General features: G+C 40.6%; 1 protein-coding gene across 1 annotated transcript; it reads left to right on the top strand.

The window, feature by feature from the left end:
• Positions 1 to 1,984: 1,984 nt before the first annotated feature.
• LOC139657289 (ras-related C3 botulinum toxin substrate 2) lies at positions 1,985 to 19,218 on the top strand. The gene is made up of 7 exons (XM_071535073.1): positions 1,985 to 2,124; positions 6,200 to 6,271; positions 7,935 to 8,052; positions 8,631 to 8,693; positions 14,977 to 15,136; positions 16,318 to 16,451; positions 18,407 to 19,218. The coding sequence occupies exons 1-6, from the start codon at positions 2,090 to 2,092 to the stop codon at positions 16,446 to 16,448; spliced, it is 579 nt and encodes a 192-aa protein (XP_071391174.1). The 5' UTR covers positions 1,985 to 2,089; the 3' UTR covers positions 16,449 to 16,451; positions 18,407 to 19,218.
• The last annotated feature ends 480 nt before the right edge of the window (positions 19,219 to 19,698 follow it).

Below are 19,698 nucleotides of genomic sequence, written 5' to 3'. Positions count from 1 at the left end.
CAACAGTTTTGCTAAATATGTAGTGATGGGTAGGTTACTTTAAAAATCCATTAATCCATTACATTACATTTACTAATTAGCTCATCAAAATTGTAATAATTAACATAATACAACCCAAAATCTGAAATATATTTGGATAACTTTCAATTTCTTTAATATCTGAGGTATGTAAGGTGCAGTAAAGATTTTCAATAATGGCTTTATTTACCTGAACAAAAGAGAGCATGCTGCCCTCCTTAATATTATTAGAAGGCCTATCAGTGTTACAGCTTTAGTTTCACTAGATATTTCATGTGTCTGTACTGGATATTGTGATACGATTATGAGGGGTATGTGTATATGTAATCTATGACCTCTATTGGCAAAATGTAAGAATCACAACATCAGCAGAACGTTTCTCCTCCTAGAGTTTTGGGAAAGTCTTGAAGCTGGTGAAGTAATCACTGAGTCATTGGTATTGACCAATAACTCCATCAACCCCCACAGATACACTGTGGTCATTTTGTGCCATGTGGCACTAAAAATCTTACTCATATCCCCTTTAATGATTCTTTCTTTTAAAGTTGCAAATTGTACACTTTTATTTTGAAAGCAAAATCACTGTACTTGTTGTGTTACTGTGGCTAACTAACTGATGCAGTTTGAGGCTTCTGACTAAAGCAGAAGTCCGAGGCGAACAGGCGCTTCTGCACACAGCATCCTGCTGCATGACGACTGACAGTAACCTTCTGCTTTTTGGACTGTGGCACTTATTATAACTTCATCTGGAGCATCAGCTAAAAGCCTGACATGTAAAGGCATCCTCACAAAAGGAACAATAGTAATTCTACAATAAATTGCAGACACTATGCAAAATCCCACAGCAAAACTATACACTATTTATAGTATGCTATTGGGGAGATACCATAACATCATAAAAACACCATAACAAATGCTAAATGCCACAGACACTGTATAAGTCACTACAGTAATATTATAGGAATATTGTAGGGTTTTTTCACAATGTAAATGTATCATTCACTTCCTTATGATTGGTCTGACAAAGGCTTCGGCTGCTTGTCAAGAAGCTGTAGATTCACCTGCTGAAAGAGTATTTAAGTGTGTTAAAATAAGGAGCAAACACAAATGGTGGAGAGATGTAACAGTTAAAGAATCAGATCCTCTATGCTGAAGTGTTTGGTCATGATAACCAATGACAAACGTTGTGCTAAAACTCCCCCTAGTGGTCAAAAAGCAACATCACAGTATAAGTCTACTAAATAAGTGTGTGTGTGTGTGTGTGTGCACGTGCGTGTGTGTGTGTGTGTGTGCGTGTGTGTGTGTATTACTGTGGTTTATCACTTTAAACTAAACTAAAATTGAAAAACTGCAATTTTAGTTTAGTTTTTATTACAATTTACAATGTTAGTTTAGTTTAAATTTGCAAACTGCAATTTCAGTTCACTGCAAACTAAACTACAGGTGTGTGTGTGCGTGTGTGTGTGTGTGCGCGCGCGCGTGTGTGTGTGTGTGTGTGTGCACATGCACGTATGCAATCGTTCATTGTGAATGCAGAAAGAAGAATGAGGAAGTTTGTTTGTTTGTTTGTTTTTTGGCTCAATTCCATATCCATCAACATAAACACACTCTGACCAAGCCCGTAATTTATTGTATTTTAATTCTTACTGTGAGACCTTCCCACTCTCAAAACAACCCAAGACCATTAAATTGAGCCAGATTTGTCAAAGTTTTTATTTACTGCAGCAATGTCTTTTTTCCCCATCTCAATGTGACATTTTATTTACACCCCGCTGTTTGTATTGCACTTGTATTTTATATCCCTCGCACACTGTTTGCACATGTTCTGTTGTTCTGCAAAAAAAAAAAAAGGAAGGAGATATGAGAGCGGGCGAAAATGAAGGAAGAGAGATGGAGATAGAGCGAGAGAGCGAGTGAGCGAGGGAGGGAGGGGAGCGAGGGAGGTGTGTAACAACTTCCTGTAACTGCATGTTGAGTTGTGCCTCTGTACTTTCCTCTCTGCCTCTGAAGCTGTCAGAGTGAAGAACCCAGACGGAGCAGAGCTGAGCTGAGCTGAGCAGAGCGGAGCAGGATGCAGGCTATCAAATGTGTGGTCGTGGGAGATGGGTACGCTTTTACTTCACCTTACCTTACCTTTTACCACCTCAGCTGCCTTTCCAGCGCTACTTATTGAATCACCAGGTGTTATGCTGCTCGATGCAGCTGATGGATGAGGGAGATCTATATTTGATCGTGGCCTGTGTTCCACCCAGCAGAACTTTGGCTAATCATTGGGTAATCGACCTTGGGTAATCATTTAAAACAACTTGGACAGTCTGTGGTGTGGTTGTGTGATACAGCAGCGACTCAACGACTTACTCTCTATGTTAATCAGTGGGAGAGCATGATCTATAAAGTGTAACATGCAGATGTTAGGTGTCTGGTGTTGATCCAGCAGTGGAGTGAGAGCGCTCGATGTGCTGAGCAGGCCACAACATGCAGGAAAATGCTGTCATGCAACAGGCAGAGTGCAGACTACCTACTGTAGATTAATACCCAGGAAACACTATTGGGACTGGCTTATAAGGATAGAATAGAAACATGAAAACACATGAAAACTCACACTTTTGTTGAAGTTGAAGCTGGTCATTATTGCTTCCTTAAAAGGCCGGTGGATGGATTTATAGTTCTACTATTTCCTGGTGTGATTTTTTAAAATCGACCAAATGTGGTTCACGCAGAAAGTAGGTCATTTTCAAATTTTCAAAAATCTAAACATTTCCAAACCATCCATTATGCGACTGCTGCTTGGTCTTTGGAGTGTTAAAGAGTTACAGAGTGATGAGTCTGGGCTTTTCTTCTTCACTTCTTCCGTAGACGACAAGAAGAGAGAGAGAGAGGCTCCGCTTATTAACAAAACACAAGGACACAATGCTATGTTTAAAGAAACTCTGCAGCTACATTGTTTATGTGTGCATGTGTGTGTGTGTGTGTGTGTGTGTGTGTGTGTGGTGTGTGTTTGTGTGCCTGTCTCTGTGTGACTAAACCAGTTTGAGCACAGAGTGATATAAAGCGTTCATTACCAAGAGGAACTTGGCCTCAGGTAGTGGGGAAGTCAGTGTCAGTTCTCAGTCACTGTGTACATAAGCCACCATGCTGCTGATATATGGTCCTGCTGTAGAGTCGGCCTGCTGAGCAGTAAACAGACCTGGGCTCTCTGGATGGATGGATTGATTAATGTTTAGTTTAGTTTAGTTTATAGTCTATTAAAAAAAACACATGTCAAACACTTACACAAATCATATTTAGTATATTACTTAGTACTATTACACAAAAACTCAAAAACGTATTTCTATTGTGATCCTCAGTCTTAAAAACGATGGATGGATTGTCTAGTTTATTGGATATTAAAAATATCACGTTAAGCACTTACACAAGTCTCTAATTTTTCAAGGAAGACACAATTACCTTACTTAAGTCCTACTGTGATCCTCAGTCTAAAATTCAATGGATGGATGCACTGCAAAAAATTACAAGCTGTCCAGTGATTTTAACTTGTTTCCAGACTTATCAAGCTTATTTTATTATATTTTCTGCCAAATTGTCTCACTGCACTGGCAGATAATCTTGCTGGTTCCGACTTTCACTTGATTCATGCCAATATGACTTCTTTCAAGAAATCATCATAAAACAATTAGGAAATTCTGAAACCCAAAACCTTCTCCAAGACTTTTTCACAAGTAACTATCCTGAAACAAGTTACATTATCCTAAAAGTCAAAGTCAAATTTGTTGAAACCAGTCAAATTATCTGCCAGTGCAGTGAGATGATTTCACTAAAAATATCCTAAAATAGGCTTGATAAGTCTGGATACAAGATAAAATAGCTTCATACGTTTGTCGGTTTTTGCAGTGTGGATGTTAAGTTTTACACTTAAAAAACATAAATGCATTTCAAAATGATCAAGGATGACACAGAATATCAAAACCTTGTTTTTGTTGCAGCCCTTGGTTAAAAAAAACCAATCAATGGATGAATGGGTGGATGGACAGATGGAGTGATAGGTGGATGGATGGCTGTTTAGTTTAAATTCTTGGACACTAAAAAGACACTTATTAAACACATTAACAAGTCTCAAAATCATGAAGGACGACAAAAAAGGTCCAAAATGTATTTCCATAGTGTTCCTAGGCTTAGAAACAAAGAAGAGATGGATGGATGGATGGATGGATGGATGGATGAGGACATTATTTATCAATGATTCAAGGTTTCTGGTGCCATAATATGCACTGAAGTTGGCATAAAACGTTATATACAATCAGTATAAAATATATCTGCAGTAAAATCAGTACCAGTAGTGAATAAGTGAATGGGATAACCTGATCAATTTTGTCTAATAACGTCAAATGATATTCAGCAGTGAGTTTTAAATTCATGTCAGCAGTAGCTGTCACATCTCTCAAATGATGGACGGCCCGTTTTGGACTGAATCCATTTCAAGTATGTTGTTGAGGTGGTTAGATCACAACAATGAGGCCTAAAGAGAAGAGGAGAAAGAGGGGGAGAACAAGGGAGAGAAATAGATATAGGAGGAAAAAGAGAGAGGAAGACAGACAGAGAATGAGAGGCAGAACGAGGAAGAAGAATAAAGACTAAGAGAGAGAGAGAGTGAGAGTGAGAGGGAGAGAGAGATAAATGAATCCCCTTTGAAGAGATTGCCAAGCTAAAACCAGATGATGTAGGACAGTGGCAGCAGGGGACAGAGAAGTTGATGGAAAACCAGATTAAGACCAAAGCAGAGAGAGAGAGAGAGAGAGAGAGAGAGAGAGAGAGAGAGAGCGAGCGAGAGAGCGAGATCAGAGGCAGATGTCTGTTTTTCATGATCGCCCAGTTTCGCTGTTTCCTGTTTTCAACACTAACTGATACTTTTGAAACAGATCAGTTCCTGGTACGCCATTTTGATTCGCGTACACACACACACACACACTCACACACACGCCTCTCCTCATAGCACTATCGTGTTGTTTTGTGGCTGGGCTGGCCTTAAAATGGAAGTTTCAGTAATGAGTACCTATCTTTTACACTCCAGATGGGTTCTTAATGTGGTTCCCTTCTATCATTGTCATCATTCATATATGAATCCTATGTACATACACACACACACACACACACTCACACACACACACACACACAGACACATGCATGAACAATATAGTTGCACAGTTTCTTTTCAAAGATAGTATTAACATGCCAGCACGTCTGTTTCATCATGTTCTTGGTTTGAGGAAACAGGTGAAGTCCGAACTCCTCTCTCTGTAAATGACACGCCAACTTCCTGCGCACCATGTGATCTCCGCTCGTTGCCATGGTGACACGCGGCTCCGCAACCTTTGTCGATGTCACTTCCAGTCCTGTTACCTCACACTTTGCAACATTCAGTCGTTGCCAATTTTGTAATTCCTCTTTCTTCCTTTCTTTATTTCGTTCTTTCTTCTGTTGTGAGATGTTTCATTAAGCAAGTCAATTCTTTTCTTCTTTCTCTTGCTCTTTCTCTCTGTCACTCATGCTCTTTCTCTCTTTCTCTTGTACTCTTTCTTTGTTTTGCACTTTATTTCTGTTTGTTTGTTTGTTTGTTTCTTTCTTTCTTTCTTTCTTTCTTTCTTTCTTTCGGCCGCCCCTTCTCAATACCTCAAAATTATGATTACCATTAAAGGAGCACAGTCACCAAGTGCAGCTTGAATTAACTTGTTTCTATATCTAAAGTAATGAAAGGGCATGGCGTCGTGCTAGAGATTATCAAAGTAAAAAAAAGTACCAGCTAGCTCCATTCCATTATGTTCCAGAGCTTTGCTGTCAGGATTTCCATAACAAAATCAGAAGTGGTGCCATATCTTCAGGCGGTGACAGACAGCAGCAACCTTTTGAGCAACCTGTTGGGCAACAGTTCAACAAAAATCTGATGTCGAACACATATATTGTATATTGTACATATTGTATATTATGATAAATGTGGTGATTGCACTAAGACACTAAGATCAATCTCTTGCTATCTCTTCATTCCGTCCTGCTGCCTCTCTCTCTCTCTCTCTCTCGCTTTCATTGCCCCCCCCCTCCCCCTCCATCTTTCTCTCTCTTGTTATTGCCTGGAACAACATTTTCATCTTGTCATGTTCTGTGTGTGTTTTTCTCCTGTGTGTTTTAGAGCTGTGGGGAAAACTTGTCTTCTCATCAGCTACACAACCAATGCCTTCCCTGGGGAGTACATTCCTACTGTGTGAGTATCACACACACACACACACACACATACACACACACACACACACACACATCCCTGTATTTCATGAGGACCATCCATTGACTACATTCAGTCCCTGTCCCCTAACCCTAACATTAACCCTCACCACTACATGCCTAGCCTAATGTAACTTTTACCCTAACCTAATCCTAATTCTAACCTTAAGCCTAAAACCAGGTCCTAACCCTAAAACTCTCTCTTGAAGAAGTGAGGACCGGCTAAAACGACCTCACTTTGCAAAAATGTCTTCACTCTTAAGGTTTAAATCTCAAATTGGTTTACAAAAATGGTACAGGAGCACACACACAAGCTCATAAAGTGCATGAATGCTTACACATAACTTACACAATAACACACACACACACACACACACACACACAAATGCATGTATACAAATTCATACATACTCACACATACAGACAAATCTATACACACACTTAACACACAGATACACACACGTCTGTGGTACTAACCGTTCAAATCCTGGCAGGGAAAATCTCAGTAGAGAAAGTAACCATTCAAATCCTGGCAGGGAAAATCTCAGTAGAGAAAGTAAATGAGAAACAGTCTCCCCTCTTCCTCAGCAGTTATTGTTGCAGTGCCCCTGAGCAAGGCACTGAACCCCCAGCTGCTCACTGGCCAACAGTAGAAGACTGTGGCTCTACTGGGAAGCTTCCAGGTGTGAATATAATGTGTAAATGTATGAATGTGAAGCAGGGTGTTCCAGAAAAAGAGTATAATATGTGCTCATTTAACTTGCATATGTAAAGTAAAAAAAATAGATTTGTTACCATACTAGAAATGCATGCACTGATGGTGCTGTAGGGCTGTTTGGATGAAGCCATCCACCAAATGTTGTTAGGTTATGTTGTATATGGGAAGTTGAGGGAAACACAATACAAAGCCATCAGATAGACTGTACTGTTTCAGTTTAACCACATGGGTGCAGCGCTGCTTAACATATTATCTCAACAGTGTCTTTCTGCAGTGGCTGTCATTCTTTTCCATTGACTCCATGGTGCAAATGAAAGCACATGCACACACTTACAGACTAAGCTTGCTAGTCAGTTGGGCCAGAAAAAGTAAATTCAGTTTTTATGACGTTTGAGTTAATTATTCTACTAAATGCTAATGGCACTTACCGCAAGAGTAGGGGTGTAACCCCGGTGCCCTGGCAAAATTCCCAAACAGGCCTTCCTTCCATCATGGCCACCTAATCATCCCTCGTTACCTAATTGGCTGTTTCAGTCCTCTACTCTCCACTGAGATAGCTGATGTGTGGTGAGCGTTCTGCCGCAAACTGGCTGCCGTGCATCACCAATCAATTAAATGAGAATATTGCTCTTCTCACACTCTCTTTAATATGCTTCCTTTTCTTTAATTTCTCTGAGACCTCAAGCCCCCCCCCTCCCCCTTGAGATCTCCTTAGGGCCCCGACCACAGGTTGGGAAACACTGTCTCACTGGATGATGCCACACTTCATAATATCATACTTAAGTAGATCACTGATGTTTTCCTATGAGACAGCACCATGGCCTCACTACAGCATTTATAAATTAAATGATTGATTGCTTAAATAATGGATTAAATAAATTATTGACTGAGTGACTGATTGATTGCTGATTTACTGTGTTCCCCATAGATTTGACAACTACTCCGCTAATGTGATGGTGGACAGCAAGCCAGTCAACCTGGGCCTCTGGGATACAGCCGGACAGGAAGACTACGACAGGCTCCGTCCACTGTCCTACCCACAGACGGTATATGCGCACACACACACACACACACACACACCGTCCGCTCATTAAAAACAGCACTATCCACTTTCTTTCTCTCCGTGAGAATAACACTCGTTGGATGATATCGACTCAAACCCAGGAGGCTTGACATGCCACCTAACTGCCTGATCCATACAGACTGATTGAGCTACCTCCCACTAAATGAAGAGACAGGGAGAGAAATGAAAGACAGGAGAGGTCATTGAGAAAGCTGCTTAGTGTGTGAAGACCATGTGACTAATGTCTGAGAGAGGAAAAATCCAAATAATAATCTCTACACATAAACCTTACATGATTGCATTCTAGCTCATTTATATTTAGTTTCATTGCACAGTGATGAACAGCAAAGGTTAGGCAGAAAAATAATAGGAAAAAATACAAATCTGTGCAGGTGAGATAAACGACATAAAAACAGGAGGTGCTTATAAAAACATACATACAAATGCAATCTAATATTCAAAAAAATATATAATATAATCTGCCAGCTAACATCCCCTCATTTTCTATCTTTCCATCTCTACCTTTTCTCTTTTTCACCCCCCGCTTCTCCATCTGTCCAGGATGTATTCCTCATCTGTTTCTCCCTGGTGAGCCCAGCATCCTATGAGAACGTCAGAGCTAAGGTGAGTCTCCTCTCTGTGTGATACATTACTGACTGGTCCTCTTAATAAGTTACCTGAATCATAAGTCCCTAGTTAATAAGTCACCTGAATTATTAGTCACCCAGCCAGATAGTCACCTGAATGACTAGTTGCCCATTTAATAAGTCACCTGAATGACTAGTTACCCAGTTAATAAGTCACTTGAGTGAGTAGTCACCCAGTTTATAAGTTGTTGTTGTTTTTTTTTTTACTTTATTTAATCATGTTTAGACTGACAATGACAAAGGATATAAATAAGCAACAATGTATATTAACAATGAACAATCAATTCACCCATTTGACAAGTCAATTGAAATGTCTTACATCTGCAGAAAATGAACAAAAGTATTACACATTGAAGGATGAAGGAGTGACATTCGTTTCTAATTAAATTGATACACTTGATACACAAAACGGTAAAACTATCTTTTCTGTTTGAACCCAACACATCCATTCGGGAAAAAGGATATAACAACGCTTTTGATATTTCTCTATAGGCACGAGGTGAATCGAAAATACGTTCAGTTTGATTCCCATTTCATGCTTTAATAATTATATTGAGTGGAGTTGTTGATACTGGTAACCATATGGCGACAGTGATGGCTGACTGTGCTGCTGTGTGTGTGTGGTAGTGGGTGTCAGTGTTTGTATGCAAAATGGCCTGAGTGCGTGCATGAGCGTGATTATGTGTCTTCTATGATATTCCTCAACACTATCTATCTTTAGTCTGACCTGTGAAGAGCGAAGGAGAGGAAAAAAAGTTGCATCACCTCACCATCACTGCGGTTCATGATAGAGCGAGTTATTTCTTATGTCTTATATCTCTTCAGACATCTCTAATATATAACATAGCATGTATATTGCATGTAATATATACTGTATGGGGGGGCGTTCAGGTGGGGCAGCAGAAAAACGGCCCGGAAGGTTAATCTTCTCGCTTCTGCCCGTACATTTTAATGTCAACACACACATTCTTTCCCCTCTATTATTGCTATAATATTGCTCAGTCAGAGGGAGGGGGGTAACTGGCAGCCAAAACCTTTTAGTACCTTTTTCCTGGCCTAGCTGTGGACAGGAATATTTGTTCTTGTTTTGTTTATGGCAACAAGGACACTCAACCAGAGGACACCAACAGAGTATGGCCAGCAGCCGCTGACACACATGCTGCAGAGACATCCGAACCTCACATACATGTAATAGGACTGCAGGATGGACAGTACACATTACAGTATATACATATACAGTCAAAAGTTTGGACACAACTGTTTTTCATTATCTTAAAGCCATTTTGATCTAAAGGCTTCTGCTTAAATTCTTGACATGTTTCTTAGACAAATATAAATAGTGAAGTTGATCCTATGTATGAATTTCTTTCCAAAGCCTTTGCTTTTCCATCAAGGCAAAGGGCGGCTGCTTTAAAGAATCTAAAATATAAGATAGTTTTGATTTGTTTAACATGTTTTTGGTCACTGCATAATTCCATTTGTGTTCTTTCATAGTTTTGATGTCTTTACTATTATGAAATGAAAATGTGAAAAATAGTACAAATGAAGAAAAATGCGTGTGTCCAAACCTTTGACTGGTAGTGTAAGTGGCATCCATCCTTACAAAAATTATTGCTGGCTCGACTTTAGCATTTTATATGATATAATCTGTTATATCATCAGTTTTTGAGGTATTGGACAAGAATATCATAAACTCTGTATTTTTCTTTTTCATTTGGACATATGGTGTTTTGAGTTGAAACCCTTCAAATATAGCCCTTTCATCTGAAGTGCTCTATCTCTCTTGGTAAATTCACGTATTCTCCATTTGGCTTCCCTCCAGCATTAGGATGAGGCTAGGAGGAGCACTAAAACACGATCAGAGCCTCCGTTCTGCAGGGCTTTCAGATCTGACCTCTCTCAAAAAAACACTCACTCCTCTTCATCCCAAACACATGCAAATAACATGCAAGTCCCCCTCTGCCCACACGTCACCTATATAACTAAAGAAAGAAGAAAGAACAAGAAAGCAACAACAAAAATCTTGATTAGATTAATCTGAGCATGATGTTCAGAGCTGCTTTGCTCTTCTTTTGTGAATCCCTTATAGAGTCGCCATAGTAACAGGGAAGTGGAGTGGTAAATGCGGTTTCTGCTGGATTAGTCGGTGTGGAGGGAAATGAAAAAGGAAGACAGTGACAGGGTGATGATGAGGTGACAACATGAAATCTATTGGGTGAGGCTTTGATGGAGGAAGGAGGGCCAGAGGGATAATTTTAGACCCAGGGAACAAAGCTGTTTTTGGTTCAAACACGTAGCAAGTGGCAAAATTTACATTTTGGAAGAATAAGAAAAAGAAAAAGAATTTGAACAAGAAACAGAATGAGAGTAAGAGTAAGACTTAGATTGAGAATGAGAGTAACATTGAGAACAAAAACAGGAATAAGAGTGAAATTGAGAGAGAGAAAGTGAGACAATAAAGAGCAAAAATAGGAGAAACAACAACAATAAGAAACTATATTTGTAAAGCACCTTCCATACAACAAATTGCATGCTTCAGCTGTAAGATTATTCCAAGGCTGGCACCCTTGCACCCTAAAGCCCCTTTATTACTGAAGTGCTCTCTGAACTAGTTTTAGATTCTAGGATAGAAACTCAAAGTTGCAAACTAAAGGTGCAAAGTTTTACGCCACCTTCCAAAGGATTTTATAAGCACTGTCATTTAGGGCAGTTGGTGTTGCAAAGTGTTAGTGAGTTGGATGCAATCTCAGTTTTCATGGCCTGACCTACAAGTAACTATTACCTGCATGTGGGTGAAATAATGAGATTTACATATATTTTGTATGTCCATCCGTATGAAATAATGACATTTACATATAATGTGTATGTCCATCCGCATGCCTATGACAGGTGCAAAGTGGGTTCATTTTTTGACCAACACTATTAGACACACTTTCCACTCGTAGTGCACAGTTAGTGAATAGCATGACCTTATGATTGGGTTATTTTGGTAATTTTCCCTGTGCAAACTATGCATGAATCCGGACCTGTTTTTAGACTCTTTCTGAAAAGTGAGGATAGCAGCTGGCTTCAAACAAATCCGTCCTCTCCTTTCACCGTCTTTCCATCATCACATTGAGAAAGCTCACTTTTCCTGCACAGAGGTAAATACCCATTGACAGCGTGACACAAGAGCAGCAAAATATCAGGCAAGTCAACAGCAAGTCGATGCGTAATGACACAATGGGCCACAGATTGGCCTGCAATCTGTTCACTCAGTGTCCATACACCCCAATCAGACTGCATTCACACCACGCTACACCACAAGACTCACAATCAACTAAAGATCATGGGTAACTGAAAAGGAGGTGTGAGTGTGTCTGTGTGTGTGTGTGTGTGCATGAAAGAGGGGGGTTTAATGGGAGAGGGGGGGGGGAGAAGAAGAAAGAGATTGGTGGGGGAGGATTGAGTTTTAACAAGACTTATTGAGAAATTAAAAGGCAACTGCATCTTTCATTTGGTCACTATGACACTGGTGCACAGTGACACAAATGATAAACACAGTGACTATTTATTTATTTATTTTTAACTACAACTAAATACAATAAAAGACAGAATGTCGAGGGGAGATAACCAGAGGGAGAGAAGGGGGATATTTTTTTGAGTTTTAACAAGCGTTTACTGTACAATTTAAAAAGGCACTTCAATCTTCCATTTGGTCATCTAGACACTGCTTTATAGTGACATAACACACAATAAATTGAAATAAATTTAAACTAAATAAAACTGAAGAGGAAAAACAGAGGATCCTGCTGTATTACCCATAGCTTTGGAGTCTGTGGTTAGGTTAAGGTTTGGGTCATGGTTAAATAAGAAAAACTTTTCCTGGAAATGAAAACGTCATTCAAAGTAGAAAACCTGGAGAGTTGAAGGTAAATGCATCTGCCCATCCACCACCTTGACTTCCACCCTTACTTTCCACCATGCTATTTTAATGTTATACTACTGCCTGTTTGTAATATTTTTGTGGTGGGGAAACAAGTGGTCATAGTGACAGCCTGGGCCAAGTAGGAAAACCCTTCAACTACAATGGTAACACTAGTAGGTATGCTTAACATCAGGAATAAACAATCATCATATGATTAGGTATGAGTGCATGGCCATAGCCCTCCACTGCATCCTGCACCTGCTGTTTGCTGAAACCGAATACAATGTTCAGCAGCGCAATCAGTCCTCATACCAGCAGGACCAGAAATTGCCTTCTGTATTCAGCTTGCTGATCGAAGAAAAAGAGAATCACATATCTGAAAGAGTTCAGTTTTTCAGGAAAGAAAAATGTAATCCTTATTTTCTCAGTGGTAGTGGGGATTCAACAGATTTCAAGGGCCCAGCAGTCATGAAACTCCCTCTCCCTCCCCACATAGGCTACATGAACATGACCATGTAAACTTTCAAATTCATGTAACTAAAGGAAAACCACCAAAATTGTAGTTAGTTTTTAGTTAATTAGTTAGCTTTCTTTTGACAGCAGAAGGAGTAAGTTTTCTCTGTGTGGTTCCCCATCAATCTAGCTATTTGGTTCAATGCCCCAAAACTAGGGTGGTTGAGAGAGCCTAACATGCTGCGAATTCAAAAACGCGCTGTGAATTGAGAAAACACATGCATCAACCTGACAACACATGCAGTGTATTTTAGAAACGCACTGCAAAGTCACAGACGCGATGCAAACTCAGTAAACACGTGCACCGATCTGGGAGACAGGAAGAGAATAACATTTTACTCCACCTTGAATCCACCATGCTTAATCTCCTCCTATCCACCATCCCTGTTAATGTTGTTTGGAGCATGTGATTGCATCGCATCTGTGACTTTGCAGTGCGTTTCTAAAATGCGCTGCATGTGTTGTCAGGTTGATGAATGTGTTTTCTCAACTCGCGGGGTGTTTTTGTTTTTGCAGCGTGAATATCTAGGGGAATCTGTGCAAAATCTGGGGAATGTGAATGAGTATTGCTCCCCCCTTCTTCAACAACTACTGTCAACGTGCCCTTGAGCAAAGCACTTAACCCCTAACTATTCCAGTGTAGCTGCTCAGTGGCCCAAAGCCGAAGACTGTGGTTGTACTGGTCAGGTGTGAATGTGTCCTGTGAAGCAGGGCCCTGCTGTAAAGTGCGTACCACGTTCAGGAAACCGCCGCTGATAAATTACGTTTTAAAAATACCTGGATATATTTCTGATGTCTGTGAGCAAGACAGGACATCAGAGTTAAGGTTAAATTTCTTTTTTATAATCCTGCAGACATGGAGAGAAAGCTATATATTTAGAGAGAGAGAGAGAGAGAGAAAGAGAGAGACTCAAGGAATCCATGACTTTAAACTACATGGTGCTTTAAGATGTGGTGATATATTGGTAAGAAATTAAAAAAGAAGAATTAACCTAGGGCCTCACAGCGAGACTGACAGCAGTCTGAATTACCAGGTAATACCCATAATACCCAGGTAATACCCAAACGTCCACTGGCTGGCAGTGCTATGCAGGTTGGATTTGCCAGTCAAACGGCTAAAACTCCTGTCATCGGCCTCTGGGCGCTATCAGAATCTATCTATCCATTTAGCAGATAGCATCTCTCATATCCTCACTGAGCCGGGAAGAGATGGAGAGAGAGAGGGAGGAGAAAGAGAGAGAGTGGGGAGGACAGAAGAAGCAAAAGAGGAAAGTGAATTGGGAGAGCGATAGAGCAAGAGTGAGGAGTTTAAAGAGAAAAGAGGAGATAGGAGGTGAGAAGAGACAGCAAGTGAGAGAGATTGGGTATAAGATTTGGGTTCATGGTTAAATAAGAAAAGCTTTTGCTGAAAATGAAAGCTTGCTGGGATTGAAACCTGAGTCGCTGGAGTTGACGGCAAATGTCTACACTTACCCAACGCCACAACCTCCACACCCAGACTTTCTACCGCATCAAACTACTGCCTGTTTCTAGTCGTGTCTGCTCCACATCATCCTTTCATGGTGCGAAAATGTATTCCTCTCCTTCTTCATGTTATTTGTATTTTAAGTCATCATGCTCATTTCACAAAATTTCATGAAAGCAAGCTGATTTGTTCCCCGTACTCTCCCATCCTTGTGTCTACCTCCTGTCTCTCCTCTTGTCCTCCTTCACCCCCTCTCCTTTTCTCTCCCCCACACATTCTTTCTCTTTCTTTCTGCCTCCATCACCCCTGTCTCTCTCATGCTTGATCCCTCGACACCCCGTCCCTTTTCGTTCCCCTGACCCTCCCCTCCGGCAGTGGTACCCGGAGGTGCGCCACCACTGCCCCTCCACGCCCATCATCCTGGTGGGTACCAAGCTGGACTTGCGGGACGAGAAGGAGACCATTGAGAAGCTGAAGGAGAAGAAGCTGGCGCCCATCACCTATCCTCAGGGCCTGGCTCTGGCGAAGGAGATAGGTCAGTCGTGCCGATGGGTTACCTATTTGGCCTCCAAAAACCTACTGACTGGTTAGACTGATACTCCAGCTTGCCAATATATCAAGTGAATATTGGAATTTTATTAATATCAGATCTGCCAGTCACTGTCGTGCAACTCTAATATGATGGAAGTTCAGCCCTGACTACACACAACCTTTGAAAGGATGTGTCATTTTTAACAAAACATATGTCTTCTTTGGGACAACACACACACATATTTTAATGATAGTTTTAACACAGCATGTGTTGTTAATAACATATCTTGTGTTTAAAAGTGATAACAAAGATGTGTTAAAAATGACAAATCCTTGGTAAGAGTGCAGCCTTGAGAAAAGCCTGTAAAACCTATTAAAAATTATATTTATTCATTTAATTGTTCAGTTATGTCGTTGTAAATTAATTCTTCATTTAAAGGTAGTAATGTGCACGTGTCACAGTTTCCCCTACAATTGAATAGGTGGGGTGCCAATCCATTAGTATGGGTTTCAGTGGAGAGTTTTAGTGTCCCGTGGTTTAAAAGCTGTTTCAGAGGCTTTTCCACCTTGCCAAGGAAACACTGAATCTTTGTAAGTTTTTGAATTGTTCAGGTAAAAACAAATGGTCAAACTGAAAGATGTTGAATATCAGCATAAAATATTGGCAATCAGTAGCTTCATTCCAAAAATATCAGTATAGATATCAGTTTAAAAAAAACAACGACACATAGGGATTAAGCTTTATTCACATCCAGCCACTCCAAGCATACTTGAGTGGTGAACTTTGACATCATATGATCCCTGTTTTGCTTGATTTATTATTTAAATCTGTCATTATTTCACAAGAAAAAAGACATTTACCATAATGATTTAAAAATGACAATACATCTTTACTCGCAACCCCCCAAAATCATCAAGTACGGGAACTAGAGCTGAACAATTGCTGCTGCGATTTGGAAAGGTGTTTTAGAGCTGCAGGTAATCTTTGGTCCATCAATGAAGTACAATATTGGTGAAAACCTTTCATCATACTCAAACTCAGTAAATCCTGGGTAAAAACACTGACATGTATTTTTTTTAACAAAATTACTTTCCTTTAAACAATTTTAAAGTTCTAAAGTTCTTGCGTGCCTCCATGTTGATCTGTGTGTGTGTGTGTGTGTCTTTGCGTGTGTGTGTGTGTAGACGCAGTGAAGTACCTGGAGTGCTCGGCTTTGACCCAGCGTGGCCTAAAGACTGTGTTTGATGAGGCCATCCGGGCCGTCCTCTGCCCCCAGCCCACCAAAGTGAAGAAGAAGCCGTGCTCACTGCTGTAAATGGTAAGACTATTGGAAGACGGAGGGAGGGAGGGAGGGAGGGAGGGTGGAAGAGAGGGAGAGAAGTAGGGAACAAGTGAGGGAAGAAGGGAACAAGTGAGGGAGGGATGGAGGGGAGGAGGCAGGGAAGGAGGGAGGTGGAGGGAGTCAGTGGACAGAGTAATGAGAAAAAAGTGAGAGGGGTAAAAGGGAAGAGAGAGGCACAGACAGAGAGAGAGAGAGAGAGAGAGAGAGAGAGCAAGAGAGAGAGAGAGAGAGAGAGAGAGAGAGAGACCCTTTTGTTGTTTGGTGGTGTATTTTCATTAATCCCACAGATAACTGGCCAAAAATAGTCAACATGACATCACATCGAGGCGGAGAAAACCACTTAGATGAAGTACAATCTGTCAGCCGGCAGCAACACATCATTGCGTAAACAAACGACAATGGACTCGGAGCAAAACCCGTGATAGTAGCCGCCCTAGTTGACTGAGAAACCTCCCTTGAATTGGAACAAACATATTTCCATAATTTCGTGCTTGAAGAACAGTTACGGTTGCGTGTAAGCTTGAATGGCACAAGCAATTCACTGTTGCACCCATCTCCGCTGCTCGCCGCACTCCTCGCCATTCTCGCCGAGCCTTGGCATGTACCGTGCTTAAATAAATGGCGTGGAAACCAACACCCGCACGGGCCAAAAGCGGTGCAGCAGCACACCTTAACGGTTCGCCTCAACGGTAAACGTCAGCTTTTGGTGTCAGTCCCTCAGAATCAAAGAGCGAGGGCTTCTTTCTAGAGCCGCCATTTTGCACCAAGAGACGTTCAGCAATCATTCAGGGAGAAATCCATCGTAGAAGAGGAGAGAGACCAATAGACCAAAATGCAATGAAGCAACAAGACGTTTTGAGTAAGGGGCGCGACTCTTTCTCAACTGGAAAAACCTCTCCCTCTCTTGCTCTTATTATCACTCACTCCACCTACAGCTGAATGCAACAAGTTCTCTGGGGAAAGTCAGTCTGGGAAATGTAGGAAAGCACAAACTGAAGTAGATTTAGACCAACCCGGACAAGGAAAAGTGGGTACACCAAAAAAGTAAATTACAACTCTACATCACAAAATAACTCCTGGAATGCACTGAACACAGACTGATGAATTGATTTATGAACTGCTAGTCCATCAGTCACCCCCCTGCTGCATAAGTACCGTTCTACGTGACACTTGGATCTCTTGGCAAAGAGACGGAAGCAAAGAGAAAGAGAAAAGAGACACAAGGAGCAGAGAGAAAAATAGAGATAGTAGACAGCGACAGTGTGAGACAAAGAGAGAGGTTGAAACAGATGTGTTGAAAGTAATTCCGGGAGATGAAGCCGAATTCTCTCACAAGATCTCCTTAATCTCTTTGTAAACCGATTTTCACTCATGTCACATTTGATATGCGAGAAACATTCCTACCGCAGGGCCTGGGTAATTATTTTCAAGCCTCAAGGGCAGATTCCAATTTGTCAGGAAGAGGAGGAGAGAGACAAATGGCAGTCAATGAGGTAGAAAATATAGCAATAATTTGATAGACCCTTCTCTCCGCAGGAGATACATTAGCAACCTCAAAACACAAAGACCAGAGAAAAATAGAGCTAATTTAGAGCTCCTGACTTTTTCAAATGACCATCATAATTGTGGTGCTGAACACATCCTGCTGGGACTGCAGTAGGCCAAGGTAAGGAGAGAATGTGAAGGTAGGGAAAGGGAATTTATTTTACGATTTTACGTGGAATGATGAGTCATTTGTCCTCTGAGACAAAGAATCGATTTAGTTCGTTATGTTGAAGCAGAAATTAAATTAAGTTTCTGGATGATGGCAAAAAAAAAAACATATACTCCGTCTCTATTCTCCCACATGCATTGTCATTTCAACCTGTGTGTGTCTGGTGACGAAGATGTTCTAGTTTCATATTGTCTCTATTGTCTCGTATTTCTCCCAGGACCAGTGAGGAGAGAGGGTGAGAGACGGTCTGCTGACCCTGGGTTAAAAGAAGAAGATTTGAAAGTCCTGTTATGTCTCTAATGGGAAACTACAACAGACATTGCCTTAGTTATAATAATAATGATAACAGTAAACTTTTGCAGTTAGAATAAAACAATAGCAAACCTTTTTGTACAGTGCATTTTGAAAGAGAATTATAAAGTGCTTTAGAGACAATTAAAGCTGCACTAGGCAAGATTTTTATGTAAAAATACACCCAACTTATCAGCCCAAATCACAAAGTGGGCTGCAACTGGCTGTCCCATCTGCCCTAATTAAGACGCCATGGATTCACCTCATTTGCTCAGATAAAATTTGGGAGTTGGTTGCTTTATGTGCACTGCTCATAGGAAGTGAACAGCAGCGTGCTGGCCTTATCCTAACTGCCAACTTCCTGTAAGTCAGACTACCTCTTACTGCCAACGGGGTCGGCAACGTGCAAAGTTGCCTAGTGCAGCTTCAAATAATGGTAATAATTTGTATTAATGAGAGCAAACGTAGTGTTATGATCAGACACAGGCCCAGATGGATGGAAAATGTGGAGGTTAGCATTCAGTCAGGTAGTATTGGTAGGTAGTATAGGTAGTGCATATTGTGTTACGATTGTGTTTTTGAGAGGAACGAACAATAAGCATGCATAATGGAAAATGGCGGGATAATGTAATTGTTCTCAGAGCGGGGAGCTGAACAAGATTATATTACAGTGAAATGTATTAAAAAAAAATGTATTGTTTCTTGTGATATTAAAATTAAATATTTGGTTATAGTGAAAAACATGATCTGCAGAGACAATGTTATTTCTCCAGAGTGGAGGTGTCAAGTTCAGCTTCAAGAATCTATCATCCTTACTAGAGCTGCAACGATTAATCGATTAATCGATTAGTTGTCAACTATTAAATTAATCGCCAACTATTTTGATAATCGATTAATCGGTTTGAGTAATTTTTTAAGAAAAATAAGTCAAAATTCTCTGATTCCAGCTTCTTAAATGTGAATATTTTCTGGTTTCTTTCCTCCTCTATGACAGTAAACTGAATATCTTTGGGTTGTGGACAAAACAAGACATTTGAGGACGTCATCTTGGGCTTTGGGAAACACTGATCCACATTTTTCACCATTTTCTGACATTTTATAGACAACTAACCCTAACACTAACCCAAACAACTAATCGATTAATCGAGAAAATAATCGACAGATTAATCGACAATGAAAATAATCGTTAGTTGCAGCCCTAATCCTTACTCTAATCTG

This window comes from Centroberyx affinis, unplaced genomic scaffold (assembly GCF_046629955.1).
Source record: "Centroberyx affinis isolate AG114_WGS23_722 - 3 ecotype Tasmania unplaced genomic scaffold, CSIRO-AGI_Caff_v1 ptg002651l_1, whole genome shotgun sequence".
Lineage (NCBI taxonomy): Eukaryota > Metazoa > Chordata > Actinopteri > Beryciformes > Berycidae > Centroberyx > Centroberyx affinis.
The sequence above is the reverse complement of the archived record's forward strand: the minus strand, read 5'-3'. Positions and strand labels throughout refer to the sequence as shown.

Coding starts and splice junctions, on each gene's coding strand:
- LOC139657289 (XM_071535073.1), top strand. CDS start 2,090: ATGCAGGCTATCAAATGTGTGGTCGTGGGAGATGG. Junction 8,694..14,976: donor ATGAGAACGTCAGAGCTAAG/GTGAGTCTCCTC, acceptor CCCCTCCGGCAG/TGGTACCCGGAGGTGCGCCA. Junction 15,137..16,317: donor GGCTCTGGCGAAGGAGATAG/GTCAGTCGTGCC, acceptor GTGTGTGTGTAG/ACGCAGTGAAGTACCTGGAG.